We start from the raw sequence: 24,147 nt of genomic DNA, 5'->3' as shown, positions 1-24,147 counted from the left end.
ATTGTTTTCGAAAAGATAGGAAAATTTCACAAATGTTTCATTTTTTAACATTGAATATCGAACCATCAGTTGCTGAGATATCAACATTAGAAAATGGAGGGTTGTTTGGGTGAGACTTAGAAAACATCATTTTTTTGTTTATTTTTTTTTAAGCCGCTGTATCTCAGCAACCAATCGTTAACAATTTTATAGCATGTTTTCTGAACTTAAAAAAATATTTTCAGAGATAGTGCGCATGGTCACTATTTTTAAAATTCGAAAAAACGGGGCCAATATTACATAAAAACCATGAGGTAAAAAATATGTATGAAATTTAATTTTTTTTTTAAATTCATAACTCATTGGCAGAATTGTTGACCATACTACTCTATGTCTCAAAAGTTGCGGATTTTTGTCTCCTAAAACATTAAAAAAAATCTCGAAAGTAAAAAAATACATATTTTGGGAAATTGAGTTTTTGTGAAAAAAAAGTTAAAAAAAAGTTTATAGAAAAATCCGTGTACCTATTTTTCTCATAATAACATTAAGTAAATCTTTTCCTGTGCCTGAGGGGAACACCCGTGAATAGTATCGGCGCCGGCATTTACAAAGCGGATTCAATGACATTTTATTAATCAACTTAATGTTAACATGTGAAAGTTGATGTTAACATTCCATAGGTTGTCTTCCTAAGGTGTCTTGATAAGGTCCAGTTTGTGACGATACACTACCTTTCCTTTGCTAAGCAATCGAATCCAGAAGGAAAAAAATCACCAGTTGTGTAGTCCTCAACAATACCTAGAACTTGACCAGAAAATTCATTCAAAAGTTACAGACTTTTGAATATTTACGTACTATTTTTGTATGGGCAGCTGCCAAAATTGTATGAAGACTTGTATGGGTAAACTAATGACAAAAAATAGCTTCTTTGGTTGTAGAGAAGGGCCCAACAAAGTTTGAGCCATATCAAAAGATACATATAAAATCCATTTCCGGTTTTGTTAGATAATTGCTCATATACAATAATGGTAACATGGCTCAACTCTGGAAGTTAATTCAAATTGAATTTCTAAAATATTATTTTCTGTTTTTTTTTTTATTTTAGAAATTAAACTTATCATTGAAAATCATTATAATTTGGAATAGTTATGCATAATTTCATTATTTTATTTATTATTTCAGGAATTGCATTCGTTTACTTTAATTTATATCTCATCATTTTTATTTCAGCTTTAAAGATATCTGTTTTTAGCAAAAATATATGAATGTTTCAGAACTGGTGATAGATATTTCAATTGGTCCAGGTCGGATTTGAATCATATAAGTAACATAGTAGATCCACCTTCTCACCTGGTGTCCCCTGACTAGAGCGGCCAGTTCTCGTGAAACCGAAACCACTGATGGAGCTGCTGCTGCCGGTGCTGACCGCTGGCCACTGCTGGAACGTGGTCGTGGCCGGCGCGGAGTGTGGATCGTTGGCCGCGGACGTTTGAATGAAAAACACCAGTATAAATATCAGCTTGTACCGTCGCACACTCATACTGATGCTGCTTGCCTCTCAACCGTGATAATGATGATTGCTGGTGAATGGAGAAGAGAGAAGAGAGATGAATTAAAATCATGTTCACGCAGGATGGTGACTGACGAGTGAGGAGTGAGGTGTTTGAGGCGTTAATAGGTGCACATTAAGTTAGATTAGCAGATGATTGTGATTATGATATGCGACCGATTTAATTTGATGGTTTTCATTTGGAGGAGCACGCTTCACACCCCGGTAGGCAGGATATTTACGATTGTTGTTGTGCAATTGAAAGGAATTATCCAAACTTTTCAAACGTGCTGTAACTCTTCTACTGAAGTTCGTTTAAGGTTCAAGTCGTCACCATTCACAAGGTGTGGCGTGGAATTGGCAAAGTGGGTCACCAAGAAGCGATGACCTTAAATGTGTCATTCGTGCCACTCATTTGCATATTTACTTAGCAAATTGTCAACATAGCTGGTCGGTGACGTTCAACTAGTCAGAGGAACTACTCATAAACTGAGATAACAAATGTTTCTTCACTCTGCGTTTCCCTTCCGGTGTGCGATGAGGTGTTTTGGAATTTGAGATTCAGGGAGCAGGTACGTTACTTAAATGCAAGCCTAAATGGGGTTTTGCCACATTTTTTTGACTCATGCTAGCTTATAGGAAATTTTGTATGCTTGTTTTAGATCATTTTTCCGAAAATAAGGTGAAAAAAATTCCTAAAACAGATATTTTCATTTAAAAGCCATGTACTATTGAATTCTATAGTTTTTTTTCAAAGCCATTGCAAAGTATAGGTACTTCAATTTTTGTACCCCTCCCTCCGCCTTTTAAATTTCCCTAAAGACCAGGAAGCAAAAAATAATTACTGTCTACATTTGAAATTTTCACCTTTTTCCCCTCCGCTCGACCTCCACCAAACATTTTTGATAGCTAAATACATTTAGTTGAATTAAGTTTATTTTATTTTTTTCTGCAATTTCATGCCAAATAGGGAATTGGTTATACCGGACCCTCTCCGATTTTGAACGAAACTTTGTAGACATGTTATCCTACGCTTATATAAGCCATTTTGTGTGTATGGAGCCAGTTTCACTCAATAATGACATTTGAGAAGCGCGTAAGTGTTTTAAATATTTTTGTATTTCGGAATTTAAATATTTCTGTATCTCGAAATCGTTGCATCGTATCAAAAAGTGATCAAAGATAAACTTGTAGAAAATTTGACAGGCTTTCCGAAAAAATACACTAAAAGAAAAAAAAACAAGCCACATATCTGATTTTTAAATTTAAAAGTCAAATTTGAAGGTGAGCCTACGTTTTTTTTGTTCAAAATTTTTATGAAAATAGCCCAATATGTTACAAAAATACTCATGAAAAATGAAGGATGGAGCAACTCACCTGAAAAATACAAAAATCATTAACTGAAACTGTTTTTTAGAAAACTGCTCTAAACGTCAAAATTTTAAATACCCGAATACGGAAATCGATTCCCCAGACAATTTTACACAAAAGTCTCCATATTGACCACTGTCCTAAGTCCAATCCTTGTGAAGTTACAACGGTTTTGAAATTAAAAATGATGAAAAAAACGGTTTTTTGATGGTTTTTGACAATTTCTATATGACAGACTTTTTTTTTTTAATTAAATATGTCTTTAGGCTGGTACAAATATTTTTAAAAGTTTTTGTCACCCCCCCCCCCTTCAAAATTAACCCGAAAAATCAGGGGGCAAAAAAAATATTTTTACAATAAACTTCAAAATTTCAATGAACATTCAAGTGCAACCAACTGAAATCAAATTAAAATACATTCTCCTGCGTTTAAAATCATTTTTAGCATGTTTGGGTTTATTAAAAAATCTTAATATTTTTTGAAAATTTTCGATGCAAAATCTTTTTTTTCGATACAATTTTTGTTTTTGTCAGATCTTAGATTTTTTGAAACCAAATGATTGCAAAACAACTGAACTAGTATAAAATGCATTTTAAAACACTTTTTTCATTTAAATGTGAAGACTATGGCTTGTTATTTAAATTTTTATATTTTTTTATTTTTTTGCCCCCCCCCCTTGACCTCGGCCAGGGCCGAGGGACAAAAACGCAGTGTTGTTGTCATCTCGATGAAAATGTTCAAAAGTTCTTGTGGTGAAAACAGGTCACTGCTGCCTTCATCCGTTGATGCTGGTTGGTTTTCCCTCGGTTGCTGACTGAAGCCAGGAGATGTTGTGCTCTCTGCAAATTTTTGCCGCTGATTCAACGGCAGTGGTTGCAGATTTGGAACCACTCGCGCAGATCCCGCTCCTGGTGACGCCAAAGCAGGAAAATCCACGTCCGTGAATGTTGGTGGTGTATTGCGACGATTTGGTTGGTGCCTCGTCGTCGCTTGCTGCCGAATTTTTACAAACTCAGCACGTTTTGGGCAGCTCCGATTCTTGGTCGAATCTTCGCCACCGCAGTTGAAGCATTTCGCTTCGATGTTCTCGTTGATTGTGTTGCAAGCTTGGGTTTTGTGCTCACCTCCGCAGATTGCACAACGACTCTTGATGAAACAGTTCCTTCCACCATGCCCAAACTGCAAGCAGTTCGAACATTGTGTCACGTCTCGGTGCACTGGACGATGACGTTCCCAAGTCACGATGATGTTGAAAATTGTCCGAACTGCTTTCAGCTCAGACGGCGTTGTCGATCCTTTCTCGAGATGAACCAGGTACAGTTGATCTAGATACTTGATGTCCTTGTTGTGCCTCGTCATCTTGAAGACTTCGATCACGTTCAACTTAAGAGTTTTGAGCTCTTCTTTCAGCACACTCACATCCATGTCGTACAGGCCACGGAGGACCTGTTTCATAGGGGCGTTTACCTGGATCGTCATGGCTGTAGTATTCAATCTTTGTGTTGTTCAGAAAATCCCGAACGTAGTTGTAATCCTTTCTGGTAGGTAGCAGAATTTTGAGTCCATCAGCACACAAGCGAATGGAAGCTCGTAAAGCACCAGATTTGATAAACCCGGTCAGCCACTTTCGCACCGAATCCGATGACGATGTTTTCACAAAAAATGGGTGGCAACTTTTCCCGTCGTTCAAATTCTTCCTTCTCGCTCACGTCCACAGGGAGGGTAGCGAACTGGTTTCCTGACGAATTTTGAGCGTCCTTGCTCAAACTGCCTGGCTTTGCAGGTAGCGCTTCGGCATTCTTTAGCTTCTTCAAATCTGCCGATCCTGCTGGTGAGGACCGCCTCTTTTTCTTGCCGTAAGGCATTTTTTGCACTTTTTAGCACTTTTTTGGTGTGTGGGGGACGCACGTCTGACTCGCTTCACTGCTGCTCGCAGACTATATGACAGACTTGATTTTTCCATCTCGTAAATATTTTTTACCGGAAAGCTCGTCCAATTTCCCATAAGATTATCTTAAACCACTTTTCGAAATAACTCGTTTTTTGATGATTTAAGCTTATTTACGATCCAGATTACTACCATCCACTGAACTACAAAAAAGTCTTAGAAATCAAGTCTGTCATATAGAAATTGTCAAGAACCATCGAAAACTAATTTTTTTCAACATTTTTTATTTTTAAACCGGCTGTAACTTCACAAGGACATTGACATTTCACAAGAAAAGAGGTAAGATTACATACTTTCAGAGATAAAATTACACTTTTTTCTGCTATAAAAGATGTAGGGAAACAGCATCTAATTCCAGCGTGCCTCTAATGCTCTCAGGTCAGAACTTTGTCATTCAATTAAAGCCAATAAAAGCGTTTTCAATCGTAATCGAGTGATAAATAGCTCAGGAGAAGTGAGCTAGCAAGTTTCCATCAAATTTTTTGCAAAATTGGTTGTTTAAATAGTGAAAATCAGCGAATTGGATGGAGTTAGGAGCGAGTGCTTAACCTGCCAAACATACGAGAATTTCCCCTACTCCTTCCCGGATGTAATATTACCATGTTTTTTAACTGTATGTGGGACAAGGGCCTCGTGGCGCGGTGGTTAGCGGCTTCGGCTGCCGATCCCTAAGTTGCTATTAGGCGCGGGTTCGATTCCCGCCTTATCCTCCTGGCCTTCTATCGGATGGGGAAGTAAAACGTCGGTCCATTTGCGTAAAAGAGGTTTTGGGTGATTCACCACACATAACCTTCGGGCGCCTAGAAATGAGCAGAAACATGCAACAGAGCCCACAAAAGACCCGGGAGTCGTTAAAGCGGATTGCTTTGCTTTTTTGGGACAAACTTTTCTTGCATTTTTCTCAGCTTGCTGTTTTGCATATGGGACATTTATGCGAACATAGAAGAAAAGCTTTATCAACTTCAAAATTAAAAAAATATTCAATTTGTCCAAATAAGTTGAAAACTGTCATATCGATACTCTTGGTCAACTAATTAGTTCACAACTACTAAGGATACCTTGAACTTCCACTAACCCAATTGGTTAATAGACCTACTTTCCACCAACAAAGGGAAAACGTTTGAGCCCATAACCAAAACCAATCGATCATCGTTGGCCCAAAATCAATCAATTTGCCGCCGTTGAGTGCACTGCTGATTGTCTTACGACCAGTGTGATAAAACCTTCTAACGCTTAATGGCTCTCTTATGACACTGCACACACCGCCTTCATTTGTTGCAGGGCAATCTTGTGAAAATAATATAATATAATATTAGATAACAAGTAACACTCAACACGGACCACCCCGCTGGGCATCTCGTGGCTGCCTAAATCACGAGACTGCACTTTTTTGTCTTTCTTTTATTTACGAAACCGTATTGTAATGAGTGTTATTAAGAGCCTTAATTTCGGCAGGTAGGCAGGCACGTGTTATCAACTCCGAGGACCTGCCACAAGAGCTCTACATCTAATTCGTCCAAGCCTCGGCCGAAGAGTTGCATAAGGCCCCTCCGGTATGCTGAGAGTATTGGGGTGGAATTTAAAGCACAAATCAATTAAATCACCAAATCAAAAGCCTGCGTCAAAAGTAAAAGTGGGTTTTCTTTAAAGATAAGTGGGGAAGCCTAGCCAAACATGACTCTTTTAGACTTTTGTTGAATTTGTGTGTGAGAGTGCTTCACTCGAGATGAAATTGCTGGAATTTTTCGACGGTGCAAAAATTTGCCCCTCAAGGTGGAATCGGAGCAGTAGTGTGCTCTAGTGAAGCAAAAAAAAAAAGAAGTCTTAATTTTCCCCATCGAAAAGTGGTCTAGTCGAGAGATGTGGGTTGGTAGTGCCATCAGACTTGAGTTTGAATTACACTAGAGTCTGAGCCGGTGGTTGCGCAATCAAAACATTGATTTTCTATGCTGTTTGGCGTGTTTTGTTACCTTTTTCCAACTTTATCTCTTCTCTTTTGGATCAACTCACTCAGGTGATTGAGCCGAGGTGGATAAGGAGAGGCGATTGTCACATTGACACATATCTGGCTGACTTAGAAAGAAGTGCAGCAGATCTTGGAGATTTTGGGGAAAGGCACAGCAAGATTTAAACTTAACCAAAGTGGATTATAATGGCTCTGTGTTTTGTAATATGTCACTGGAGGTGTTCGTTAACAGGAAGATTAATGATCCAACCAGAAATGCCAAGTGCCTAGTGCTATCTGACATAAAAGTGATAAAAAGCTCATTAAAAACCATTCCATTTTAGAATGCTAGACTTATCGTGTTACGAAAAAAGAAACATGATGAATCTATAAAATCTGGTTAGAAATAAAATGCACAACCTGGAAATTACTGAAAAGTTGCCATTTGATGTCCTGTAAAACAAATCAAAAAATAAAAAAAATTAAAAATAGTGTTTTTTTGCAAATCAAGTTTTAGTGACAAAAAGTTAAATAAAAAATCACCAAAAATTTTTTTACCGTGCATCATTTTTTTCAGTGTAGTCCATATCCATACCTACAATTTTGCCGAAGACACCAAATCGATCAAAAAATTCCTTCAAAAGGTACAGATTTTTGAATTTTCATACATCATTTTTGTATGGACAGCTGCCAAAATTGTATGGAAAATTATATGGACAAACTAATGATGCAAAATGGCTTCTTTGGGCATACCGAAGGCACCAAAAAAGTTTCAGTTAGATTAAAAATTACAAAAATTTAAAATTTAAGAAAAAAGACCGATTTCGTAGAGAGTTGCTCAGTTAATGTTTATGTTATGAGCAATTCCAGCTCAAATCAGGATTTTTTCTGGTACTTTTGTACCCGACCCTCTCCGATTTCAATGAAACTTTTGAGACATGTTATCCTAGGCCTATATAAGCCATTTTTGTGTATATGGAGCCAATTGTACTCGAAAATGACACTTGGGAAGGGCGTGAGGTTTTTAAATATTTTTGTATTTTGCAATTTAAAAATTACTGTATCTCGAAGCCGTTGCATCGTATCAAAAAGTGGTCAAAGACAAACTTGTAGGAAATTGGACGGGCTTTCTGGAAAAAATACACTGAAACAAAAAAACACGCCACTTCTATGAGATTTTTTGATTTTTAAGTTAAAAGTTAAATTTTAAGGTGATGTCACGATTTTTTTTCGCTCAAAATTTTTGAGGAAATAGCCTAAAATGTTACAAAAAGACTCACGAAAAATGCAGGATGGTATGTCTCTCCTAAAAAAATACAAAAAATCATTTACTAAAACTGTTTTTTGAAAAGTGGTCTAAACGTCAAAATTTTCAAAAACCGATAATGGGAATCGATTCCTCAGACAATTTTACATAAAAGTCTCCATATTGACCATTGTCCCAAGTCCAATCCTTGGGAAGATACAGCGGTTTTAAAAATAAAAATGATGAAAAAACTGGTTTTTTGGTGGTTTTTGGCAATTTCTATATGACAGACTTGGTTTTTTGGTCTCGAAAATATTTTTACCGGAAAGCTCGTTAAATTTTCCATAAGTTTGCCTTTGACAGCTTTTCAGACCAAACCACACCCAGACCACTTTTCAAAAAAAAAAAAAAACAGTTTTAGTAAATGATTTTTGTATTTTTTTAGGAGAGACATACCATCCTGCATTTTTCAATTCAATTCAATTTTGTTTTATTAGTGGTACTTATCGGTGTACAAGTTGTGGTATTTAAAATACATTAAATAGAGATATGGGGTTCCTTTCAACTATTACTAAGTACACAATAATCTTTCGATGTTTTGAACTTTGAAAAGGGGGTGACAGGAGCAGGAAAAAACTATCAAAAAACCTACAAAAAATTACTTAAGGAAAGGGACAGGGAAAGGAAAACTTAATTCTAAAATGCAAAGCAAGCCAGAGCACTTCCGGCGTCGTAGATCTTCAGCACGCGTAGCAGTCTACCCTGCTCCCACGTACTTTATCATCAGCTCGCCGAGGGCCATGAATTGCTGTTCCTTATTCTGGCAAGCACGGAAACGGGTAAACATTTCCCGAGCCAGAGAAAGGAACTCAGTTAGGGTGAATAGATCAGCCCCTCCAGCAGCAGCAGCAGCAGCAGTAGTAGACGTTTCATCGCTAGCCGAGGCAGTCACGCTAGCGTAGGTACGCCCCCAACCAGGTGGATGCGTCAAACGTGGGACCGTCGAAGACGATGATTTAGATGGTTGTTTGTTGGCTGGTTTCTTCCGCTGCTTCTCCAGCACCTCGAGATAACTCTTCCGAGCGGGACACCCGCGAAAATTTGCTGTGTGGTTCCCTTGGCAGTTGACACACTTGACCAAAGCTTTATTTCGCTCAGCGTTGTCATTGTCCCCAAGGTTCGTCCTCCGAGGTAGCGAGCACTGGTCTGTGAGATAGGCCTCCCCGCATTTCACACACTTGGGAGGAAGCGTGCAATTGCGAGAGCCGTGTCCGAAGCGTTGACATCGGTGACATTGCGCTGCGTCCGTAGGTCTCTTGGCAAAGTACCTCCAGCTCACAACGAAACCGTCAAGTGTTTTGATACGACGAAGGTCCTGAAGCTTTACTGACCCCCGGTCGAACACTAAAAGGTAAAGTACATGTTCGCCAGTCACCGTCTCGGTACTGGACAGAACACGAATTTCCTGGGGATGCACATCGTACGCGTCAAGGACTTCAGCCAGCTGCGTTGCGGTTACTGGGACATATCCGGTTAAGACAATTTTAACCGGAAGCTTGTCCCGCGATGCGTATGTGAAATACGGTACGTTGCCCTCTTTTAGCACAGTTTGCACTTTTTCAAACATAGGACGGTTAAGTGTGCTGATGCGCACGCTGCTTTTCAAGATTAAAATCTCGTACTGGCAACCAGCTCGAGACAGCAAATTGTCTATCGCTGCGCCGGGATAGTCTGGAATTACAATAGGCACTTGCCACTTGTTTTTGATTTTTGCTTCGTCCTCAGTTTCCATACCGTCGGCTGGATTCTGTTTGTCGTCGTCGTCGTCACCATTGTCTTCGTTCAGCACATCGTATGTGTTGGATGTTTTAATAGCGTTTGAGCTTGTTGGCACTGTTTTGCCTCCGGAGGATGAAACCCCGGACGTTCCTGCAGATTGCTGGTCCATGGCCGTTTTTTGACGGGTTTGTATAGGGCTTCTTGGGCTGTACCCAGGATGGAGTTTCGAAGGGTCAGGGATATCCTTCGGCATGTTCAGGAAGACGGACGGTGACCAAGTCCGTTTGGTGGCGTCCGAGTTTTTCGCAACTCGGCCTGGTGAAGCACCACGAGCTGAATTCGGCCGAATAAACGGATTGCGGCGTTCCGGAACGGGTTTATGTCCCCCCGGGGGAGCCATTCGCGGATAGTTTTGTCACTCGCGTTGGAAAAAAAATCGAAAAAAAAATTTGCGGAGCACAGAAGAAAGTGAACTTGCTGGCTCAGAGTTGCCAGTGCTTCTTCATCCTGCATTTTTCGTGAGTCTTTTTGTGACATTTTAGGCTATTTCCTCAAAAATTTTGAGCGAAAAAAAATCGTGACATCACCTTGAAATTTAACTTTTAAACTTAAAAATCCAAAAATCTCATAGAAGTGGCGTGTATTTTTGTTTCAGTGTATTTTTAAGAAAGAAAGCACTGAAGCACTGCTATGTCCATCCAGCGTTGAAATATATTCTTTTTATCATTTGTAATTATTTGATTGAACCTTTTTAGGAACTTTTTGATTAAATATGTATGCAAAAAGTTCATTTCTATCAATCTCTATATAAATAAATAAGCAATCTCAATATCTAGTTTAAAAAAACAATTCCAGTCTGCACACAAATTACTCTAAAGTGGCCATTGCCCAATAGCCATCGGCATTGTCCACTCACTTTTCTCCGTCAAACCTATCCCAATGCGTCATAAAATGCTTCAATTTCACACGCACACGATCCTTAACTGACACCACTGATTCCGCAACTCCGCCGGGGGCCATTGACTGCGCGTTTGTATACCATGCTTGTTGACCATTTCTTTCCGCCAATATCATGCGTACCGGGTGGGACCCCAAGCTAAAGCACCGGCAAACCAACTGCCTCAGTTAGGACCCCCACACGATCATCAGCCATCATCGTTCTTTCGCGTCCGTCATCGTCGTGGTCCGTCCGTCTTTGGGTCATTGGAGCATAGACGAAACCCATGAGTCATGGTGTCTGTGTGCTTAGTGGTGATGATGTTTGCACGATCATAAATCATGTTGTGACCATACATGCCAGCATCACCATGCGAGTAGTTGCACGATAACGGCTGTGTGAAACTTGGCAAACTGGGCAAAGATCGCTCGTTTAAGATCTGTGTTCGATGGCATGGCTTGAAGAGTAGGGTTACTTTTTTTTTTTATTAATTTGATAGATTTTATTGAGTTCTCCTGATTATCAAAAACTGACACATTCTTCACTGTCAAACTCTCTTTACACTCGACTTACTTGACGATAAAGATAGCGAGTGAAGTTTACAATTGGTTGGTAGTTAAGCTCACTGAAGTTTGGTTTGGATGTAAAAAAGTTGCCAACTTCTGGCACCAACCCGTTTATTGCCAACCTGTTTGGATTTGGCGTTCCCCGTTTGGAAACATCAACTACAATGCTAAAATGTCATTGAACCCAACTCAAGATCAACCAGACCTGGGTCACCCTAACGCGAACCTCTCGAGAGATCCTAGACTTTGTGGCGGAAATTCGGACATTGTGTCCGAATGATTTTGTTTTGATCTCTCAGCGTCTGTCGAACTACGGTGTGTTGGACATTGTTTCTGTTGTTGTGTACCACGTTGCCAATACCTCGCCGCTCTGATCGATGATCTGCACAGGAAGAATCGATGTGTTGTTGCCTTTGCGTACTTGTTGTGGTGTGGTCAGTTAAACGATTTAACAACTTTCGCTTCGGGTTTTGTGATCTTCGGAGTCGTCGTCGTTAAGCGGCGTGGTGCCAACACTTTTGGCGTGCAATTTCCTGCTCCGGTGGTCTTTTGATGAAGTTGGCCGTTTGGCGGTAACGCTATGATTGATTGATATTTAGCGGCAGGTTTGCGAGGTCCCTAATCTGGACAGTCAGTTTTGAAGAATCTGGAATACTTGTGACTTAAATTGGTAGTTATTGAGGTTTCGAATTATAAAACAGTAAAACGGAACTTGAACTTTTTATAGAACTTTTAACGCGATAAAAACATTTCTAAAATAATATTCTAAATTTAATAACAAGTCAGAGATATTTCCGTCACACGTCGATTTTGGGCCAAAATGATTTCAATGCTCCATCTTTTGACCTACCCAGATTACCAAAATTAGATTTCAAGCCTGAGTAATTCATTAAAACAGAAAAAAAACTTCGTGCATTGTTGTCACTCTTCATATGAGAGAGATTTCAATCTAGTCGTGTTATCTTGACACAGTCTGAAAATTGAAGTGTGACAACTGGGCAAAGGGATTTCAGATCAGAACGCGTTTGACACTCGTACATGCCCGACTACCGTAAACATTTGTAGTTATAACTCGGGACTCCGGCAACCAAACTTCGGGACAGTGCACAGAATGGTCAACCAAACATAACGTGGTTGTTATTGTTCGCATGGCGTGCTCTAGTTTTGTTTAATTAAGGTCTAACATTAAATAAGTTTTTTCTCGGAACGGCAAGAAGCGACGTGCGACAAGATAGCACGACAACGTCCATTTGCTGTACGCAAAAAGAAAAGTAAGAATTGAGAGGAATTAAACTTTTCTTAGTTAATAAGTGTTCAAAGTACGGTATACAAAATCGGAGTGACAACCAGTAAGACTTTTCTAACGTTTTTTTTATTCTGAATATGTACTTGGCTGGGTAACATAATGTCCATGAAGGGTTTTTCAAAAAAGTATTTTTCAATAGTGCTTTAAAAAAAGTTTCGTTGAAAATTGTTATTTTGATAGTATTTTTTTACAAATCACTGTACGTCAAACTAACGTAAAATTTATCATAAGTAAGGTAGTTTTGGATTGTTTACACAATTTTTGCACTAGAAATAGCTTAAATTATTTTCCGAATTATTGAACATAATGCAACAGTTTCGTTTAATAACACTAAGTTCCAAGTAAATATTAAAATTTTCTGATTTATGATTTAAAATAAGCAACTTTTTAGTAACTTAACCTCATAATTTATATAGATTCACATTATAATTTTATAAAACAAAGACAAACAAATGTTTCGTTATACTTTTTTAAAGGTCTTATCTAAATGGGAAATCCATCACACAGAGGTCCTTTTGAATGATTGCTTTTAATCTGAAAATTTGATTTTTAACAAACAAATCTACAGTTTTGTGATTGTCTTAGAAGCCAAGGGATTCCTTATCTTTTGGGACATTTTCAAATAATACTCAGTGATTTTTTATGCATTTTTTCAAGTCTCTTTGAAAAAAAAACTCACTTGAAAAACAAATACAAAGACACTACATTTTCAGCAACTTTTGATCGAATGTTTATTCTAAAAAAAACTTGTTTGATCTTTATGACCAAACTAATACATTAATTTTTAATTCAAAAACAACATTTGAAAATAGCTTAATTTACATCTTAAACAATTTATCAAGAATTTGTGTGAATGTAAATTTTTGATATTATTTTAGCAATATACTAATCTAATCTATTCTAATCAAACACAAGCGCAGCCAGTCCGAAGAAAGCATCCTGGAAGAACATGTGATTAGATTACGCCCCATGTTGTTTCTTGTCAATATTAATGATTGTAGTACATTCGAGCATCCCCGAAACGTATTACACTCATAAAAGCGGCCAGGCCTACTGCGTTGCATTAACCGCAGAGAGGATTCTGTGAACGGATCACATTTCACAGAATCTACAGGGGAGGAAGGATGCGTGGACATACCGTACCAAACGCTCCGGATGATATTATTTTAACAATATTATATATTTTTATCGGATCAGCAGTTTATAAGTTAACGGCATTTGAAAATTATGTGTTACTTGGATGATAAAAAAAAGGTTTTTCTCTAAAACCCTCTAAAACCTCTAAATAACGCAAATATCAGAAATTCCTAATATTTTCAAAGCACCGGACATTTTATTTTCGAGAACAACCCACTTATTCTGCATGAACGTATTCTTTTATGAAAATGTTTCAAATCATCTAAATTATAAGATTCCAAAACCTTCTGAGTTTTTGTTCTTCCAAAACACTAAAAAAAAAATACCAAAACTACGTAAAATACAGTAAATTGTTTACTTTCCTTTAAAACTTCACCTGCTTCGTAGTAAAATGAGTGATTTCTCTTATGGAAATGTTTCGAATCATCTGAATTATAAAGTTCAAAAACATTATGAGTGTGTTTTCTTACAACAAAAACTAGAAAATTATATCAAAACTTCGTAAAATACAGAAAATTGTATACTTTCCTCTAAAACTTCACCTGCTTCATAGTAAAATGATTGATTATTTTTTTGAAAATGATTCAAATCATCTAAATTGTATGTTTCAAAAATCTTCTGAGTGTTTGTTCTTTCAAAACAATGTTTTTTCAAAACTACGTAAAATACAAAAAAATGTATACTTTCCTTTCGAACGTCATGAATGAAATTTTCCTCTAAAGGCAAATTTGAAAATACAAAAAATCGATGGCCGAAGTTTTGAAGAACTGATCATTTAAGACAAATCCTTTCTAAATATGACAATTTCTTCACGAATTTCAGAGGTATGGTAAATTTAACCTTCCATCGGATGGGGAAGTAAAACGTCGGTCCCTTCCTTGGATGTTGTTAGGCCGTTAAGTCATTCCAAGTGTCGGAGTCGTCTCCACACTATAAGTACAAACTACACACCAAACCAAGCCTGCTTCGGTGGAATCGCTGGTGGCGGTTGGATTTGCAATCCAAAGGTCGTCAGTTTGAACCCTGGAGTGGAAGATTCCTTGAAGTATTCGAGCAGAAACTTGCAATAGAGACCACAAAAGACCTGGGGGACGTTAAAGTGGATGGTTTGTTTTGGGAAATTTACAACGTAATAAATGCTCTTTAACAAATTGCACGCAAGTTTTGTATGAGCAAATATTGTTTTAGATACCGTTATTGTTTCTCCTCTGAATCACAGCAGACAGGCCATTTTGATAAGGAAGTTAAGAAAATGTTCTTTAAGAATATGAAAGTTCGAACATAGTTTTCTTGCAATTTGTTGGAAAACTTCATCATCAATCTGGGGCATATCAGGACTACATTCTGTATAAAGACAGCAGTTTTTAGGACACTCAAACACATATTTTTTTTCGTTTATGAACTAACTTAGTTCTGCTTCTGTTCTAACCGGAAATACCTAAAAATCTGAATACCAAATTATTGTTCAAAGGCCCAGATGACGGTATCTCTTCAAATCGGCAGAGCTTGAGCTGTCCAACTCGTGCTGGAAAGTAGGCATTTTGAAACTAGTTGCGAAAACTACTTTATTCCCTTATTAGTTGGAACCCGTCAAATATTCTTGGATCCAATGTATAAATTTTCGTATTTTTTTTTTATTTCATTCTTAGGAGAGGTCAGGTAAGAATATTGGGGTTTCTACAATGTTGAATGTTTATTCTTTAGGTAAGATTCCGATTTTTCTCCAGAAAAAAAGATAAAGACAATTCACCTTAATTTGACGAATTTAGAAAGAATGGTTTATTGATCTTTAATGATTCTCAATTAATTCACGCAGTTTCCGATCAAAAATCAATTCCACTTCGCAAACCAACTCCATCATACTTCACCACTCCAGTGGGGGCTACCCCCTTCATCTGGACAAGAAGATAAAAACTTTCATTTTCTACACAAAGCTCCATCGCAATCGCTTCACAATCACAGCATTATTCGGGTTTGTGCCAAGTTCAGACATGATCGCCCGTCGTCGTCGTCGTCGTCGTTGGATGCCCTCGGGGACTCTTTTTCATTCATGCACTCATTCACGAACGGCGATGATGATGATGTTGCCCCCCTCGTCCTCCAAAGTGTCTCCACCACCAGGACCAGAGTGCCGAAAAAGTACAGACACGATTTAACGATTTAAGACTTTAAGGAGCCGCCTCGAATTTGGGAGGAAGACGGAACAAGGAAGACGAGGTGAAGAAGTTCAGCACTTCTTGGAGAGCTTTTTTTTTGGAGGAGGAGTGTGAGTTGGCGAAAGATTGTGTCCAGTCTATATGGTTACGCTGGGAAAAGGTTCCCACGGAATAAGGATAGGATTCTTAACTGAACTGGGGTTACATTGATATCCTTGGGTGTCATTGTTGGGTTTTTGAAATGCTCTCCAAAATCCATACTAATTTCTTGGAACACTACTTTGTACTGCATATAAAAAAGTTATGCAATGTCTTTAAAACATCTATAAACCAAAAAACGAACTTTTATCTTGTTAAATAGAGAGATACTGAAATCAATGAATGCCAATAAACCGGAAGGAACTAAGCCCGAATTAAAACATACAAGGAGAAATGTTGCATCAACCGTTCCCATCAAGTGTCAACAACAGAGACATAAATATTACACAACAACAATCATTCCTCAACCGGTCCCCTGACCGGCCAGACAAACAGTCGTCTCACGTGAGATCGTGCCAAAGCGTGTGACCCCGGCCAAACCCAGCTTCCAATACCGAGTGGCTGCCGATAATCCTGTCGAACTTTCACTCAATGCCACAAATGTCATAATTTGCTAGAAATTAATTGGTCCTAATTATAAATTCGGACTCCGGGTTGTTCCGCCGATTCCGCCCGCAAAGGGGAAAGTGCCCATCAGTCGTCCCAGTCCCAGACCAGATTTTGAAGAAAACAACAAAAAAAAACCCGACCCTTGGTGTCAGGATTTCGATCTGTCATCCTTCCGGGAACCGGCTCCATAATTCGACACGACAACTAAGCACTGATATGTTTGACCGGGCTCATTAGTGTAGATCGGCCGGACGGCCGGACTTACCTCCTTGTTCCGAAAAGGCTTTCAGCAGCAGGTTTCAACCTGGTCTTGTCCAAAGCTTTGCGGGGTAGATTGTATCACAGACAGCAGCAAATTGCCAAACAAACAGCTCTGATTTTGCACACACTTCAACTCCACGTAGTCCACTCTCACAATAGGTTCCTCCGGTCTCTGGTCACATTTGCAAAACTAACCTAATCCTGTTTGGGACGCATAAATTAGAGCAAACAAATCCTTTTTCACACGCCGCGGCGATAGTCTGAGCAACAAATCTGAGCGATCGAAACTACATTTTATATTTTTGCTGGGGTGTCATCTGGCGGAAAGTTGTGTGCGGTTCAATTTTAAATAACAAAAATAATGTAAGAGAAACGAATATGACAAACAATGCACTTAACATTTGTTCAGTTTAATCTTTGTGTTAAGATTTTATTGAATCGTTAAAAAAGATTACAATAGATTCAAAGAGATATTAAATTTAATCCAAAAATATGAATGTTCATGTAACATGTTTCAAAAGTTTTGAAGAGCTAGAAAGTGGCTAAATTGATCTGAAAAGTAGCAATCCAAAGAAACCATCTTGCAATATCTTGAAGAGAGATTGACGAAAAACTTTGCGTTATGCCTCCGCGTAAAAAAAAAGATTTTCTGTAGTGCTAAAAACTATCTGTTCTTCCCTGATTTTTTTGGGCCGCATTTAAAAAGCCGATTCTGTGGCTATTTCTTAACTTATAGTCAACATGTGAAGATTGTGGTTAACATTCCATAGGTAGACATGAATTCCACAAAAGTGGTAAAATGTCTATAATAATAATAAAAAAAAATCTATAGGTTGGCTTCCCTAAGATGTCGTTGATAAAGTCTGTGATGATCAGGGATGCCAAATGATTTTTTAAAATGTCTGTGAAAAAGTCTGTGTATGTCTGTGCCTTTGTCTAAAATTCAAATATATCAATTTACAGTCATAGAAATCCATCAAAAAATTTGTTTTGAGCATTTGAAGACTAACGAAATAATTTTCGATTGATATTTTTACAAAATACCTCAAAAAATGTCTGACACGAGCTCAAATGTCTGTGAAACACAGACAAATCTGTGTATCTGGCATCCCTGGTGATGATATACAACCTTCCCTTTAGTAAGCAATCGATTATGAATCTGATATGTTTTAATTGGCCAAAAGTGACAACTTTTGAGTTATAGTTGTACATTTTTGAAAAGTTTTGAAGAATAAAATTACTGCCTTTTCAAAATCTTTGTCATGATTGTGGACCTCGGATGTCGTGATTGTTTTATCTGAAATTAACATTTTTCACAAATTATGTGATATTATCATTCATTCTAATTTTACAAAACCATACTTGAACGACTAATAATCGGTTCAGCAATTTAAAATAATCCGTACAGAATTTTCTCACCTCTCTGAACATTTTTTTTTCTAGGTGAACGAGGTCTTTTTTTTAATTTGTAAAAATAAGTTGAAAAATCTTCCAAAAAATATAAAAAAAAACTCAAAAACCGTGCACCTCATCAAAATTTCTCAACATTCCATCAACATTGATGAAATATTTTCTACCGCGAAAAAAACTACTTTTTGCGGTACTTTAACATGAAAATTGCACAAAAAAAATCCAAATATTTTTAAGCGATCCAAACATGCTTTATTGATTATAAACGCGGGAAATAAATTTCTAGTCGCTTTCAGCTGATTAAACTTTTATTTCTTTTTAAATTTTAAATGTTTCCGAATTTGCCCCCTGTTTTTTTGGCCGATTTTGACGACAATAACTTTGAAAAATGTTTGCAACGGCCTTTTTGAGAAAAAAAACAAACTTTGTCAAAAATAATTTGTTCGCAATGCATAACATAAAATTAGAGAAAATTGAGATTTTTAAATTTAAACAAACATTTTTTACTTGTACTCGACATTTTTTAATCAGTCCTACAATTTTTCTGAAAACAATAATACGAAGTTGACTTTATAGCTGTCGGCCACCATTGCTAGTACCAACCACTAGTGTCTTCCTTTTATCTACAAGGAGTTCACCGCCCTGGGCTCCTAAGTGTATGAAAGTATGACACGGAGCGACGGCGCCGTATACCCATATTTACACAAAGAATTTTAGAGCGCCCGCCGCGGGATTCGAACCGGCGACCTTTGGATTGTGAGTCCAGTGCGTGGTCCGATTGATTCACACGGGCGGGACTGAAAACAATAAATTTTCCTAAAATTCTATGACAGATTTTCGAATTTTTTATAGTACTTTTGTATGGAGAATCTATCTCGCCAAATAGAATAGTTGAACTAGGTTTCATCAAATGAAAAAAATACAAATTCCCGAAAAAACGAATAGTTTCAGAATTATTCACATTTGTTGAAAAAAAAAACCTGACTGTGCAAATTCAAAGAACTTAAAAAATACTTTGAACTTCATAAAATTACTGCACAGGTTCAACCCGAGAGAAAGCATGAACTTTTCAAAACTTTTTTTTCGTAAAATTACGATAACTCGTGATGGTTACAAGCTAACTCCTTAAGATTATTTTTTTTTGAAAATTGTCTGCTCTTCAACTTTGTAAAACATTGTTACACTCTGAAAAATAATCCTGCAAAGTTACAAAAAACTCGAAATTTTAAAATGAATTATTTTGTTCTAAATGAAAATTGCAGATTTGAAAAGAACATTTAATTTTCAATAAAATATTATGTTTCAATACGTTTTACAGTCGAGTATCGAGTAATGGCAGATTTTTTGAAACTAATATTGTATTTTTTTTTCGATAAAAATACGTTTTATATTTAAGCTTTTGTATTTATGGTTTAATAGTCAAAACCCGTGAAATTCCGGTTATTCTGATTTATGTTTCAAACATCATTTTATTTTCTTTATGAAGTCTCATAGATCCACAATTTCGTATAGGGGACAGTGAGGAGACTTGATCCCCGGGGACACTTGATTCCAAACCGGTATCTCTTCAGGATATGGGTAAAAATAGCTTTGTTCTAGAGAGTTGGGCAAAATGACTCAAACTCGTTTTGGAAAAAAACTCAAAAATGTTTGGATTAAGTTTCACACATTTTTCTAAAAAATGCTGTATAAAACCTCCAAGAGATCTTTTTTTTTGTTCTGATATGTATTGAAAACACTTGAAATTTATTTAAAAAAATACATATTGTTTGATAAAGTTATCAATTACAAAACCGTTAAGTATTTGATGTTAAATTTATCGTCATACCATTTTCACAAAAAAAAAAGTTTAATAAAGTGGGTTTAGGGAAACTTGATCACTGCATTTTTACAGTCACTGGAATCAGTCTCAAGCTTAATTAGTTGGTTTGGTTTTTCGTGCATGGTGTCTTTTATTATAGCTGTACATGAATTACTGCAGTTAGAACCATTTTTCAGAAGTTTTGTGACCAAAAATTACCAGCATTTGCTTGAGCAACATGCTCAATTTTGGTCCAAAAAATTATATTTAAAGTTTTTTTTTAATATTTTACATACTAAACGTAAACGTTTTGTGTGTAATTTCTGTAACTTATAGCAAATCATAAGTTTGGATGAATAAGAAACATTTTGCTTAAGATTTCTTCAAAATGTTAAAAGGGGGTAAAGTTATCCCTATCATTTTGAAAATGTCGGTTAAAACTATTCTTTTTAACGCTTGGCATGATTTGAAATGTTCATCTGATCAAATACCCTTATCAGCCAAAGAAAACGGAAAACGGAATCGACTTAACCCCTTAAAATGTGATAAAAATGCTCTAACTGAACTGAATTTTACCACACACAGAAAAAATCAATTCCCGTAATCGTGAATTAAGTTCACGAATGTGAGATCCACGAAGGAATTTATTCATGAGTATGGTGCATTTGCACCATAAACGTGAATATATTCCTTCGTGGTTCTTATAATCGTGAACTGACTTTACGGTTTCGAGAATTGATTTTTTTTTCTGTGCATGCCGTTTATGGAGTACTTTAAAAGTAACAGATAAAAATTTTTTTGCGAATCAATTAGTTTTTGTTATTTTTAATTTAAAATGAAAATCCTCATTAGAGTTCGGAACAACGATTTTTTAGTATTATTTTTGCTGACTTTAAAAAAAAAGAAAAGATTTTTCAAGCAATGTACATGCATGACAACTCAAACTTTTTGTAGGAATAAACACAATCTGTTAAAAAACCGGATGTTTTCAGTTTAAATGATATATTAAAAATTCTGTTCCAATTAAATTTTTCACTTCACATATTTTGGAAAAATTATACTTTTAATAATGTATCAATTTTGTTTAAGATATCAAGTAGATCCAACATCTAAGAGGAAATGAGCTTTATCACTGAAATGTAGTTGATTTTGTAGCAGATAATAAACTTGTTGCCTCGCACCGCACACTTCTGCCCTGCCCCGGTGATCCATGCATTTGCGTAATTGTCAAACACGCCGTGAAACGCGCCCGCCGTGTCTCCTTGTTCCGTCCCACGACGCCCAAACACGCGCGAGAGTGAACACAGAAAAAACCCTCCAAAATCACTTTGAACTTGACCGAAATCAATACTTTTTGTCGTTGTTGTCCATTTGCTAGAGGTCCAAATAAAACAAAAAAAAAAAAAAACTCGTTTTTCTCCGACACTCAGTTCCAGGGTTCCCAGGGAAACACACACACGCACACGCACACACAAAACTTCCTTCCTCTGACGGGGTCCGTGATTTTCTGGAAGTTGTTGGCTGCCGGCTGGGGGTCTCTCTCTCTGTGGAGGGGTCTTCGAGGGGTCCTCTCAAGAGGGCGAACAAGAAAGGACCGCTCCAAGGGGTCGCCCCTTTTTCGGGCAACCACGCAGAAGTTTTTGCTTCCTCTGCGGCTTCTTCTTCTTCTGTTTGTTTTCCTACCGCTTCTTCTTGGGACCCCCGCGAAATGTCTTGTGTCCTCGGCCAAAAACCGACCCACGGGAAGGAATCAGAGTCCAGTATAAACAGCAAAAAGATACAAAAAACGACTCCACACCACGCGGAGCGTTGCTTTCTTTCACGTTTTTATGTTTTCATTCAACACACAACATATCAATCAAAAAGAAATTAATATATTAATAAGCTTCTTTTAGGGGCCCGTTTTCGGTCGTGATCGAGTGTCGTTGAGGTCCCCGGGGGGAGACCTTCACCGTGGGTTCTCTGTTTGTTCAACTTCTTCTGCACAAACACAATGGGAATCACACAGTTGCACAGTTCTTCCAAGTTTTGATTGTGTTCACTTTCTGTTTTAATCTTCACGATCCATCAAATTCACTTAAGATTTAACCAATTCTGATTGAAAGTCGATTTAATGCTGATTAAGCGCTAAGTAAGAGCTTCCAATCCCAACGCAACACCAATTTCTTCCAGTGACTTGAACAGACCTGTAGGCGACGAACCGCAAACAATTCCCAAAGTCGCGCACAATTGAAACAATTCAACAACCGAGATGGGGACAACTCGAGCAGACACTTGCGCGGTGTTAAGCTTTCGCGAACCGACTGATCGCAGGTCGCGACGCTGGCAGTGGATAAAACTAAAGAAGCAAAAAGAGTTTGCTGGCGATCGACGGGGGTCTCTCGACGGATGGTTGGGAACTCTCGTCTCGTGCGGTTGCCCTCTCTCTCTCGTTCGATGGAGAAAGGCGAGAGAGGAGGAACTCATTCTCTGTTTTGGTTTCGTTATCAAATGAGATGCGGTTAAATGTTGGCAAAAACGCGGTCTAGACGCGGGATTTTGATAAGATGACTTGCTGGATTTGTGATGTGGGTTAACGAGAGAATTTGAATAACAGATTAGTTTAAAACTTTTTTAAACTTTTGTTCAAATCTGTATCAATGTGACTGGTAACTTAGATTTTTTTACCGTACTCGGTATAATTTTTTACCGAAGTCTCAACAGTCGAGCGCTCGATAAGCAGCTCAGTAACACTAGAAATTACCGAGTGCTTTGTAAACGCGAATTTGACAGCATGTTCAAAATTTTACTGTTAGGGGAACTATACCCATTTTCAGCCTATTTCTATTATCGGCCTATCAGCACTTTCATCATAAATTACAGCTTTCATAAAATATTTTTGACTGTTCCAAAGTAATAAGTAGCTCATATAAAAGTGAGCAAGCAACGCTCATTGTTGATACATCTGAAAATGTTGGTTTAATAGCGGAAAACGGCAAAAGTGATGAGAAATGGTCGAACGGCTTAAAGTGATCAAAATGGGTATATTTCCCCTGAATCCTGTAAAAATTAACCGAATTTACCGTACTTATGGTTATGCATTATTTATTGTTTATTTGATATGTATTTCAATGATTCCTTTTAAAATAAAATTTAAAATACTACATTAAATCATTCATTGACAAATCAATTCTGCAAACATAATTGACCATGGCGAAAAAGATTACTTAAAAATGTGGAGCAGGTTCAAAACGGGATTATGCCAGCGAGAAGATTCCTTCAAAAGAATCTGTAATTTTCGTAATGGAAAAAATAAAATGCGGTCAGCTGAAAATTAAAGTATCGAACTATGCCGATAAAAGTTCCTACAAGTCTTTTTGCCTTCCTCACTGAGGTAAGGCTATAATCCTGCTCTAAAAATGAACTTCGTATAAAAACGTCGTAGACCCACCTTCATGTATACACATCGACTCAGAATCGAAAACTGAACAAATGCCTGTGTGTTTGTGTGTGTGTATGTGTGTGTGTATGTGTGTGTGTATGTATGTATGTGACCAACAAACTAGCGCATGTTTCTCGGCACTGGCCGAACCGATTTGACCCGAACTTGTTGCATTCGACTTGGTTTAGGGTCCCATAGATCGAGTTTTATACAGACTGAAGTTTCGATTAGTAGTTCAAAAGTTATGTATAAAAATGTGTTTTCACATATATTTGGATCTCACTTAACTGTATGTAAACTATGTCCGGGTCCATCATTCGACAATGAAGATCTGGCAACCCTGTCTCGAGATATGGCCCCTTAAGTGATATTGATGTACTTTTTTGAAGCCGGATCTCAATTAAATGTATGTAAACTATGTCCGGATCCATCATCCGACCTATTGTTGGTTAGGTTATCAAAAGACCTTTCCAACGAGCCTAAAACATTGAAGATCTGGCAACCCTGTCTCGAGATATGGCCACTTAAGTGATATTGATGTACTTTTTTGAAGCCGGATCTCACTTAAATGTATGTAAACTATGTCCGGATCCACCATCCGACCTATTGTTGGTTAGGTTATCAAAAGACCTTTCCAACGAGTCTAAAACATTGAAGATCTGGCAACCCTGTCTCGAGATATGGCCA

The 24,147-nt window shown here is 37.6% G+C and overlaps 1 protein-coding gene across 2 annotated transcripts in view; it reads right to left on the bottom strand.

The window, feature by feature from the left end:
* LOC120413149 (uncharacterized) overlaps positions 1-22,339 on the bottom strand; it is a 52,000-nt gene extending 29,661 nt beyond the window's left edge. Inside the window, exons 1-2 of one of the 2 annotated variants that reach the window (XM_052708869.1) lie at positions 22,226-22,339; positions 1,330-1,559 (exon numbers count right to left, since the gene is read on the bottom strand). In XM_052708869.1, the coding sequence (XP_052564829.1) occupies positions 1,330-1,519 (190 nt within the window). In that variant the 5' untranslated portion in view covers positions 1,520-1,559; positions 22,226-22,339. Of the gene's footprint in view, positions 1-1,329; positions 1,560-16,832; positions 16,991-22,225 lie in introns of those variants that run through there. The other variant, XM_039573854.2, reaches the window with a different exon arrangement.
* Between the last annotated feature and the right edge of the window lie 1,808 nt (positions 22,340-24,147).

The sequence above is a fragment of the Culex pipiens genome, chromosome 2, assembly GCF_016801865.2.
Source record: "Culex pipiens pallens isolate TS chromosome 2, TS_CPP_V2, whole genome shotgun sequence".
NCBI lineage: Eukaryota > Metazoa > Arthropoda > Insecta > Diptera > Culicidae > Culex > Culex pipiens.
Note: the sequence above shows the minus strand (reverse complement) of the source record. Positions and strands in the feature narration are given on the sequence as shown.